This window comes from Dama dama, chromosome 5 (assembly GCF_033118175.1).
Source record: "Dama dama isolate Ldn47 chromosome 5, ASM3311817v1, whole genome shotgun sequence".
Lineage (NCBI taxonomy): Eukaryota > Metazoa > Chordata > Mammalia > Artiodactyla > Cervidae > Dama > Dama dama.
In genome coordinates, this window is record NC_083685.1 from 93,577,950 (window position 1) to 93,589,876 (window position 11,927).

The window sequence follows — 11,927 nt, forward strand, 5'->3', positions numbered from 1 at the left end:
ACATTTCCTAATTCAAAGACCACCCATCTGTCAGAAGAGGGCAGAGTTCCTGAGAGGAGGTTTTGCCTTGACCAAAGCAGTTGAATGGATTAGGTGGGTTTCAGTGCCCCATCTTCCTCCTACCTGACTGGGGTAGGCCCTTTATCTTCACAGATCCTATTGGTTTGCCTGTAAGATAGACTTTTCTGTTTGTTTGTTTCACTGCACAGCATGTGGGATCTTACTTCCTTGACTAGGGATTTGAACGCTGCCCCCTGCGTGGGGAGTATGAAATTCTAACCACTGGACCATGAGGGAAGTCCCCAAAGATTTCCTTCTTTCTTCTTTTTTTTTTTTAAATTCTTTAATTGACTGCACTAGGTCTTAGTTTTGGGGCTTCCCAGGTGGCGCTAGTGGTAAAGAACCTGCCTTCCCATGCAGGAGACAGAAGAGATACAGGTTTGATCCCTGGGTTGGGATGATCCCCTGGAGGAGGGCATGGCAATCCATACCAGGATTCTTGCCTGGAGAATCTCAGGGAAAGACGAGCCTGGCGGGCTACGGTCCATAGGGTTGTGTAGAGTCAGACACGATTGAACCATCTTAGCAACAGCAGCAGGTCTTAATTGCAACACAAAGGATCTTTTAGTCATAGCATGGGAATTCTTCCTTGTCTCATGTGCGATCTAATTCCCTTCCCTGGGATTGAACCCATGCCCCCCTGCACTGGGAGCTTGGAGTCTTAGTTGTTGGACTAGGGAAGTCCAAGAGAGTCTTGTCTTTGGGGATGCTGATAATGTGTGAAACCATTAAAAGATGGAAAGGATGTTAAAGTTCATCTAGTTTCACCCACTTGTCTTCAATGGAAAAACTAAGCTGAAGGTGAGGAGGAGAGCTGGATGGACCAGGGATATTTAATTGGCAGGTACCTAGAACCCAGGTCTCGTACCTCTCCATGACCTTGCCTCCCTGATACTTGTTGAGACACAGAGGTGTGGCAGGAGGAACCTACAGCCAGTTGCCTAGCCCTGCCCCAGCTCCATCCAAGGTCCAGGTGTTCAACCTTAGAAGATGTTGCTTTTCAAACTACTAACACTATCTGGGGGCGGGAAGAGCTTGCCTCACCTGTCAGCTGGTTCCATGGCACAACTTGGCAAGTTGAGGCCTGAGACTCTCCTTCCCACATCAGGCTCAGCTGTAGGATGGGTCAGGTTGTAGGGAACAACAAAAGAGTTGGGGACTTCCCTGGTGGTCCAGTGGTTAAGACTCCACGCTCCCAATGCAGAGGGCCTGGGTTCAATCTCTGGTCTGGGAACTAGATCCCACATGTTGCAACTAAGAGTCTGCAGGCCACAACTAAGATGAAGTATAGCAACAACAAAAAAAAGTGTGAATACTACCTCTACATTTCCCTCAGATCCTACTTCCTACTCCCTGCAGGGGTTGTGGTACATTGAGGGTAAAAGAGACCTGAGGAGAGGGAACAGGAGTGGGAAAAGCAAGCTTTCTGTGTGAGCTAAAGTGGGCAGGTCTAGTCCTCCTCCTCACCCCTAAATGGGTCTTCTATTTGGGGGAGGAAATTTGTGGACAAGGTAGAAAGGAAGAAGAAGCTTTTGGCCTGGTCCTGCTTTCACTCCATGAGTTGAAAATTTATCTTCAAAAGGGAGAGAGGTTAAGACATTCTCCATCTCAAAATGGAGGAGGAGGTGAGACAGAGAGCCGAGTTGGTCTGTGAGGCTGCCAGCGTGGACTCTAATGGAGGCAGTGGAAACTGGACTTGGTGCAAAGATGTCTGGGGTCCCAGTCTGACCCCCTGACCCATGAGGCAGCAAATATGGAGGCCGGGGTTGTGCACAGCCTCTCCAAGCCCTGGACTCATTCAGGCTGCCATACTTCAGCCCCAGTCTGAAACAGAGGCCCTATTCAGGAATTCCAGCAAAGGCACTCATCAATCCAATTAGAAGTTGTTTTTTCTCTTCTATTTTTTTAAAAATTATTCAGCTGTCATACATGACTATAGCACAAAAGGGAGTTCTTTTTTCGTTTAAAATTACAGTATACACAGCAAGTCTGCCCTAGATCTTCCAATCTGAAGATCTAGAAAAAGTATTAACCTTTTCTATGCCATTCCTGTCTACAGTGCACAGAAGTCCTGTAACTGAAGCCATGCCTTTCAGTCACTAGAGAAGTCTTTGTAGCTGCCAGAGACTTCAGCTCTCAAACTCAATTGTATTAGAACTGGAGCTCAGTTTTGGGGAAGTCTCCCATTCCCACAGATTATGTATAGTTCGGTGATGTGGTTCAGTTGCTAAGTCATATCTGACTCTTGCAACCCCATGGACTGTAACTCATCAGGCTTCTCTGTCCATGGGATTTCCCAGGCAAGAATATTGTAGTGGGTTGCCATTTTCTTCTCCAGGCGATCTTCCCAGTTCAGGGATCGAACCTGCCTCTCCTGTGTTGCAAGTAGATTGTTTAATGCTGAGCTATCAGGAACTCCCAAGTACAGTTTGGGGAAGGCTTTTGTTGGGGTGGGGGTGGGGAGCCACCAGGTCCTCAGGCATTGATCCCCACAGGTTGAAGTGGCTCTGTCAACTGTTTCCATTCCAACCTGGTGACCTGGGACTCTGTCCCTGGATGCAGTGAGCGGCTGCAACCTCCCCAGGGACCCAGCCTTCCTGGTCTCAGTCTCACAGCTCTTTCCTTCTTTCCTTCCACCAGCCCGAGGGGAAATAGTGATGTACGATTATTAAAATATTTTTTTAGAAGACTCATGATAGAGTAACATATGGGTTTTCTCAAAAACACATGAAGTACTGAGATCTAGTGGCAGATCTAATAATTTCATACTTTTGAGGTAGTGATATATATAAACAATATTTCAACATATTGCAATAATCATAAAAAGATCTGAAAATAGCTCATTTCTCTGGTAATGAAGGCAATTTGTGGCCTACACTTATAATTGAAGGAAATGCTATTTTTCAGATACAGGTTAGTGAAAATAAAAAATGTAATTTTTTTCCCATCCAAGTTCAAGGGTCCCAGGTCATAAGAAACCTTGGTCGTAAGAAATTCATCTCTTCTCAATCCTTATTTCCGCTGCCAAAATCTTGGCTCTCTGTGCCAAATAGAAACGTGGAGACAGAGTCATGGAGGAAAAGGAAAGAAGTGACTTTATTACTTTGCCAGGCAACGGGGGAACACAGCAGGCTAGAGCCTCAAGAACTGTGACCCCCCCCCCCGCCCCCCCGGTGAGTAGGGAAAGGTTTTATAGTCAGGCAGGTGTATGTGCAGTGACAGTTATATTCTGCAAAATATTAAAGGGTGGGGTTGCTACAAGATTAGGGTGTGTGGAGGTCCTTAGGAAAGACCCTGATACTGGGAAAAATTGAGGGCAGGAAGAGGAGGGGGGCGACAGAGGATGAGATAGTTGGATGGCATCACTGACTCAAAGGACATGAGTTTGGGCAAACATTCCAGGGAAGTCTGGCATGCTGCAGTCCATGGGGTCGCAAAGAGTCAGACATGACCGAGTGGTTGAACAATGACAACAAATGGCTTTCGGTGGTCTAGTCTCCTAATCCTGATGAACCAGGGGCCCCCCTGGTAGCTCCGCTGGTAGAGAATCCGCCTGCAATGCAGGAGACCCTGGTTTCATTCCTGGGTTGGGAAGATCTGCTGGAGAAGGGATAGGCTACCCACTTCAGTATTCTTGGGTTTCCCTGGTGGCTCAGCTGCTAAAGAATCTGCCTCCAATGCGGGAGACCTGGGTTCAGTCCCTGGATTGGGAAGATCCCCTGGAGAAGGGAATGGTTACTCACTCCAGTATTCTGACCTGGAGAATCCCATGGACTATACAGTCCATGGGGTCGAAAAGAGTAGGACACGACTGAGTGACTTTCACTTCCTTTTCTGGTCCTTTAGTCTTGCTGCAGGTAGTTTCATTGCTTTTCCTTCTTTGATTAGCAACTGTTCTGCCTTTGGAACTGAGAGAAGGTCATGGAGGCTGGAGTCTTGCCATGAACAGGGGGATGAAAAGACTTCCATGCCCAGGAGTCCCACAGGACCCTGCTTGGCATCATTTCTTCAGAGGGAGTCACAAACTCTCCCTGAGACTACTAGCACAAGACCTGTTATCTGCTTGACTGAAGGAGAAAGTACATGCATAGGTTAATATCTTAACAAAAATTTTCCATCTTTCCTTTCATCAGGGTTTATTTACTCCTAATTTACACACACTTCCCTGGTGGCTCAGGTGGTAAAAAAAATCCACCTGCAATGTGGGATACCTGGGATTGATCCCTGGGTTGGGAAGATCCCCTGGAGGATGGCTTGACAACCCACTCCAGTATTCTTGCCTAGAGAATTCCTATGGACAGAGGAAACTGGCGGTTCCACGCAGTCCATGGGGGTCACAAAGAGTCGGACACGTCTGAGCGACTGAGCAGACAGCACACCACACAGCACAGTTTTCGCACAATCCTAACATACCTCAGAGTCTCATTTTTTGACTCATAGAAAAAATAAGAGTACATTTCAAAATGGGAAATGTTGCTATTAAGAAAACACATTTATAATACCCAAGGTGTTTGCAAACAGCCTGAAATCAGAAAATTAGAAAGATTTAATTAGTGTAGAAGCAAATAAATATAAGTATTTTGATTTCTCTGAGCTAACAATATTCATCACTATGAATATTAATTAATATTCATCACTATGACCCTATATTCTGAAGAAAAAGCTAAAGAATATATACTTGTTCATCTGTACTTCGGAAAGAAGGGATAAAGTATATTTAGCATAATGTCCAAGCAAGATGGTTTTTTAAAAAGTTAAAAATAAAATAAAGTAGCATCTTGAAAAAAAAAAATTTACCTTTGGCAGGTTTTTTGTTGTTACTGTTAGCATATGCATGGTGAAACCCTCCTTCTTTTTACTGAAAAATCAGTCAACTCTCACCAATACTTACTTTCTGGGTGTTTTTGTTTTTATTGTTGTTTTTTAATAGTAACCATCATAATGATAGTAAGATAGTATCTCCTGGTACTCTTTTTTTTTTTAATTAATTTATTTTTTTTATTAGTTGGAGGCTAATTACTTCACAACATTTCAGTGGGTTTTGTCATACATTGTTATGAATCAGCCATAGATTTACACGTATTCCCCATCCCGATCCCCCCTCCCACCTCCCTCTCCACCCGATTCCTCTGGGTCTTCCCAGTGCACCAGGCCCGAGAACTTGTCTCATGCATCCAACCTGGGCTGGTGATCTGTTTCACCATAGATAGTATACATGCTGTTCTTTTGAAATATCCCACCCTCACATTCTCCCACAGAGTTCATAAGTCTGTTCTGTATTTCTGTGTCTCTTTTTCTGTTTTGCATATAGGGTTATCTCTCCTGGTACTCTTGATTTGCATTTCTGTAATGGTTATGATGTTGAGTGCATTTTCTTGAGCTTGTTGGTCATTTGTATATTTTACTCAGAAAAATGCCTACTCAAGTCCTTTGCCCATTTTTTAATTGGGTTGTTTGGGGTTTTTTTGTTGTTGTTGAGTAGTATACCTTTTGGGATTATCTTATATTCATCTTTTCTGCATCCTGATATTTAAGGTGTGCCTACTGTAAGAAGCATATGCTTCCTTGTTAATCCGTTTGAGAATCTTATTCTTTTAATTGCAGTGTTTAGTCTAATTGTGATTGTTATTGTAGTTTTTATCCATTGTTCAGTTGCTAAGTCGTGTCTGACTCTTCGCAACTCCATGAACTGCAGCAGGCCAGGCTTCCCTGTCCTTCACTATCTCCCAGAGCTTGCTCAAACTCCTGTCCATTGAGTCGATAATGCCATCCACCATTTCATCCTCTGCTTTCCCCTTCTCCTCCTGCCCTCAATTTTTCCCAACATCAGGGTCTTTTCCAATGAGTCAGCTCTTTGAGTTAGGTGACCAAAGTATTGGAACTTCAGCTTCAGCATCAGTCCTTCCAGTGAATACTCAGGACTGATTTCCTTGAGGATTGACTGGTTTGATCTCCTTGCGGTCCAAGGGACTCTCATGAGTCTTCTCCAGCACTACAGTTCAAAAGCATCAAATGCTGCACTACAAATTACCCAAAACTTAACAGCTTAAAGAACAATAAACATTTATTGTCTTACACAGTTTCTGTAGGTTATGAATTTGGGAGGAGGTTAGCTGGCTGGTCCCATTAAAGGAAGTCTCGGTTATATTGGCCTTGTTCTCCGCTCTTAGGTTTTGCAGTTTGACGACACCTCCCTGCTCACTTCAGCCTCCGGCCTTCTCTCTCTGTGAGACCTAATACCATGCCTTCAATTAAGTTGCAGAGCTCTGATGGAGAGATATTCGAAGTTGATGTTGAAATTGCAAAACAGTCTGTGACCATCAAGACTATGTTGGAAGATTTGGGAATAGATGATGAAGGAGATGATGATCCAGTCCCCTTGCCAAATGTTAATGCAGCAATATTAAAAAAGGTCATTCAGTGGTGCACCCACCACAAGGATGATCCTCCTCCTCCTGAGGATGATGAGAACAAAGAAAAACGAACAGATGATATACCTGTTTGGGATCAAGAATTCTTGAAAGTTGACCAAGGGACACTCTTTGAGCTTATATTGGCAGCAAACTACTTAGATATCAAAGGTTTGCTTGATGTTACCTGCAAGACTGTTGCTAATATGATCAAGGGGAAAACTCCTGAGGAGATTCGAAAGACATTCAATATCAAAAATGATTTTACTGAAGAAGAGGAAGCCCAGGTACACAAAGAGAACCAGTGGTGTGAGGAGAAGTGAAATTTCGTGTCTAACGCTGTAACACTGTAAGGATTATTCCAAATACTAGTTGCACTGCTTTGTTTATAATTGTTAATATTAGAAAAACAGTCAACAAATGCAGCAGCAAGTCAATTGTATTAGCAGAATGCTGTCCTCATTGCATGTGTAGTTTCAGTACAGTTCCCAAACTTAACGGCCCAGTTTCTTCTAGTATGATTGAAAGTTTCTTTTCTTTGCTCTGAATAAAATTGAACTGTGGGTTCCCTATAGAAAGTGGTATTTTGGGCTTTCCCTTTTTGTAAAGCAATTTCTGCCTAGTTTATTGTCCACTTAATTTTAGTTCAGTGACTTTTAAAGTTGGCATTGTAAATAAAGCAACTTGAAAAAAAAAAAAGGAAGTCTCAAGGTTATCTCATGACATCGAACATTTAAAGGGTAACATGTAGGAAGATGATCCAGACTTAGAAAGGGGTATAACAATTGGCCAAGTCATAGAAAATGTGCCTGCCTTGTATCACAAATTATATGAGAAGGCAAACACTGATAATCTTTTACAAAGAAATAAACCATCTTAATTTTCAATGTTTCTAGTATTTTAAATTAGTGTACTGAGTAAATGTTAGCTTTCCTTCTATTTTTTTCATTTTCCTAAACAGTTAAAATGGGCTTCCCTGGTAGCTCAGATGGTAAAGAATCTGCCTGCAGTGCAAGAAACCAGGGTTTGATCCTTGAGTCAGGAAGATCCCCTGGAGAAGGACATGGAAACCCACTCCAGTATTCTTGCCAGGAGAATCCCATGGGCAGAAGAGCCTGATGGGCTACAGTCAATGAGGTTGCAAAGAGTTGGATACGACTGAGCGACTAACACACACAAACAATTATAACTGACAGTAGAGTTTTTAATGTTTTAATCAAACTAATTAAAGGTCACAGAACAATTATACTTTTTCTCACTGATGTTTTTTCTCACTGACTATTAAGATTGCTATGCATGATTTCAGCTTTCACAGTCATTTTCATGGTCCTGCTTTGCCATGCAAAGCAGAGATTGTCTGTATAGGTTTATTACCGGGATTTGGACTTACATAATCTTGGGAGCTGGTTAAGCAGTTTCTGGAAGGCTTTTGTCTTCACGTCTGATGCTGGAGCTTGAAGTCCACAGAGCAGGCAGTTGGAAGGGGAAAGTGGTTGTCATGTGGAGGAGAGCAAGACTAAGCTAGAACTTACAACATGAGCTGGAGCCCACAAGGACCTCTGAAGTCCATGTTGATTCTTACTGCCTCAAATGTTGATGGTGTAGGCATTCTGCAGAAGCCAGGGCTTTTTGCACAGAACCAAATGCACACACCTGACCCAGGAGTCAGAGAAGCTCAAGGAAGAGGAAGGGGAAGGTGAGGCCGTCACACACATGGCTTCTGCCTCTTGCTGATGAGGCGAGGCAGCAGGTAACCAGCAAGATGTGTCAGCTACAAAGTGGCTGCTGCTTCACTTCCACCCTCCAAATCTACTACAAGAAGCTCCTGGTGGCCCACGCTAACTGGGAACATACCAGAAAGGGAATTCTGGGAGATTCAATTCAGCCCAGCAAAGTTAATGCATTCCAAAGCCATTGTACTTACTGTATAGCTTAATGGTTATGGACTCAGGCCCTAGAGTCAGACTTCCCAGGTTTGAATCACACACAGTTCCTTTATTTCAAGCTGTGTGTTCACGAGTAAGCTACGTAGTTTTTCTATGCTTAGTTTCTCTGACTACAAAATGAAGATACAGCAGTAGTACTTATACAATTTGTGTGAGGTTTAAATGAAATCATATAGAGACACTCTTGATATATTATCAGTAAGACTTGGCCCATTGGAACAGTTCAATAAATATCAGATTTTGTGGGGTTTTTTTGCTGATCTTAGGCAAATTATATATTTATTTATTTATTTAATATTGTTACCCTCAAAATACAGGATCTTAGTTCCCCAACCAGGGATTGAACCTGTGACCCCTGCAGTGGAAGGGCAGAGTCTTGACCACTGGACTGCCCTTTCCCAAGGGAAGTCCCTTGGGAAAATTATTTAATCTTTCAGAGCTTCAGTGTTTTTCATCTGTAAAGTAGGGAACTTCCTTGGCCCATTTTAAGACTTCTATTGAGGATCAAATGAAATAACCAGGAGGGAGGGGATACGTGGAAACCTATGGCTGATTCATCTTGATGTCTGTCAGACATCAACACAATATTGTAAAGCAATTATCCTTCAATTAAACATTAACAAATATTACATTAAAATATACATATTTTAAATGTAAACAAAGGTGATGGTGTTGACAAGCACCTTTCTTAGCTCCTTCTGGCCTGAGGACTGATACCTACCCCAGTGAGGAATCTAAAGCAAGCTGTTTGGTGAGTATTCACTAGAAAAGTGGTTCTCCAAGAGTGCCATTTTAATGTAAGATGTAACTAATAGATGTTAGGTGGGAAGGGGGTGGCATAAGAAACTCTGTGCTACAAAAAAAAAGAAACTCTGTGCTATCTTTGCAGTTTTTCTGTAAACCCAAAACTATTCAAAGTTTTACCAAAAAATAACAACTTAAAAAAGAAATGGAAATAAAACTTAAAAGAAGAAAACCGTTTTCAAACTTTAGCAGGTATCAAAATCGCCTGCAGAGCTTGTTGGAATATACCTTATGGGGCCCCATTCTTAGAGCTCTCATTCAGTAGGTCTGGAGTCGGGCCAGATAAATTGTGCTTCTAATCATCAGAGCTGAGACTGCTGATCTGTGGATCACACTTTGAGAACCACTGACAAAAAACAGAGACTATATGAATTTTCCTGTATTTCTCATGAACATAGACTTACATTCATCATGGCCCGTCATTTCTTGGCTCATTCTGGCTATGACATCAGCCAACATTTACTTCCCAGGGAAGAAGAAGGAGACAACTCATGACTTATTCAGTCACTCAGCAGAACAGTTAAACAAGGCCTGGAAAATCCTTTTTATCTTCCCCCCTCTTTTCTCCAATCTCTTTAAGCCTCTCGGCTGTAGAAGAAGCCATGCTTAAAAAAATACACACATGTATGTGTATTTAGATATATAAGTTTCACTGTAAGAAGAAGGTGTTGATGGAGGAGAATTAAGAAAAAGTAGAAAGAAGAAAAAAAATTACCAACTGCTTTCCCATCCAAAGACAGCCACTTAATATTTTTTGTATATTTACTTCTTGAATTTGATTTCAACTATATGTTATGAGGTTTATCTCTTTTTTATTTTAATTTTTCTTAATATACACATTTTATTAAAGTACAGTTGACTTACGAAGTTTCAGGTGCACAGAAAGGGTGCTTCAGTTATGCATATACACATATATTACTTTTTAAATTATTTTCCATTATAGGTTATTACAAGATAGTAACTATAGTTTCCTGTGCTATAAAGTTTTTCCTTTAAACATTGTTGTGATCAAAAAGATATATATTTTTATATTCTGCTTTGTCACTTATTATATCATAAACATTTTATATTATTATACAGTATTTATACAGTACTTGTATAATAATACAAATATCAAATGATTGCACAACACTGAAATTGTTCCCCTTTTGTTGAATACTCCAGGTTTTGCAATTTTTCACTATTGTAAAAAGTAAAAGAAGGTTCAAATTTCACAGTTGCATGAACTCAAGTATAGAAAAATACAACTTCCTTTATTTTCCTATAACTGAACTAAATTTCTTTCTTTCTTTTATTTATTTATTTAAAAAAATTTTTTTTTTCATTTATTTTTATTAGTTGGAGGCTAATTACTTTACAATATAGTAGTGGGTTTTGTCATACATTAACATGAATCAGCCATCTAAATTTCTTTCTTAAACCCCAGTTCTCTAGAACAAAAAACATAATCAGTAATCATAATCATTTCTAGGTAAACCCAGTCATAATCAGAATCTTTCTACTCTTTCTTGTTCTTCACCTCTCTGCTTCAGAAGGAATTATGCAAATATCACGAAGGAATAAACGACGAGGGGCCAACCTCTCCTTCATCTTCATCTGCTTTGTCCCTATTCCATTGTAACAGGTGAGCCCTCCCTGCCTCACTCACAGACAGGGGGCAGTGGTGGTGTTGTGCCCATGGGAGTTGGGAAGGGTCCCCCTAGTATCCTGACAACCTGCTGACGTGTAGCCACATCTCATCTGTCCATGTGACTTCTCCTAACCCAGCCAGGGGTCCCCACCACCCACCCCTGCCAGGAGTAGGGTGTAGAAGCTGGGAGAATCTGTTTCCCGTCCCAAGCCTAGACACCCAAAGCTGTCATTTCAACTCCATGGTGTCTGCACCATAACAGAGGGAGATTTGCCTACTAAGGCTTTTTTGTTGCCTGCCTAAACCTTGCCTCAGAAACAATAAAAGAGGTTTACTGAACTTCAGGTGGGGTCAGACACACAGTTCCTGCTATTCTGTTTCCTCTTCAAACTTTCCACCTGCCTTTCCTCTCTAAATAGGTCTTATTTTCTCTAATGTGGAGGTGACTGTAGTTTGTCATGTCTCTTCCTTCATTTTTTGGTTTTATACTTGAGTTTAAAAGCCAGCTCCCCGCCCCACACTGTGCAGCTTGCGGGATCTTAGTTCCCAGACCAGGGATTGAACCTGGGCCCATGGCAGTGAAAACACTGAGTTCTAACCACTGGATCACCAGGGGATCCCCAAGAGCCAATATTTTATGGACTCTTTTTTTTTCTAGGTGTCCTCAAGTGAAACTTGAGGAATGGAGGAGCAGAGGTAGGTGAGGATGAAAAAAAAAAATGGAGGGATGGTGCTGTTGGACTAAAAGGGATTTGGGGGGAGGGAAAGAACATACCAGTTATGCTTTTACACTATCATCCTGCCTCATGATAATGCTGCAAAAATATTGGGGCAGCATCATGGCACCTTTGACAGACAGGGTGGAGGAGGTGTGAATGAAGGCCTGAGGTCATTAAGGAAGACAAGGGGAGGTTCTGGAGAACAGGGTGGAGAGAAAGATATAAACATATGGTCCACCCTTGGAACAATGGCGGTACCATCCCGGGAACTATGAGTAATTGCCTGCCCCTCCTCCCTCAGTGAGTAAAGACCAGGAGAAGGCTTAAGGTGTGTGGGCCCATGATGATTATCCAAAAC

General features: G+C 42.0%; 1 protein-coding gene across 1 annotated transcript; it reads left to right on the plus strand.

The window, feature by feature from the left end:
* The first annotated feature begins 6,230 nt into the window (after positions 1 to 6,230).
* LOC133055920 (S-phase kinase-associated protein 1-like) lies at positions 6,231 to 7,048 on the plus strand. Its single transcript, XM_061140998.1, has one exon. The coding sequence runs from the start codon at positions 6,302 to 6,304 to the stop codon at positions 6,791 to 6,793; it is 492 nt and encodes a 163-aa protein (XP_060996981.1). The 5' UTR covers positions 6,231 to 6,301; the 3' UTR covers positions 6,794 to 7,048.
* Positions 7,049 to 11,927: the final 4,879 nt, after the last annotated feature.

Coding starts and splice junctions, on each gene's coding strand:
- LOC133055920 (XM_061140998.1), top strand. CDS start 6,302: ATGCCTTCAATTAAGTTGCAGAGCTCTGATGGAGAGATATTCGAAGTT.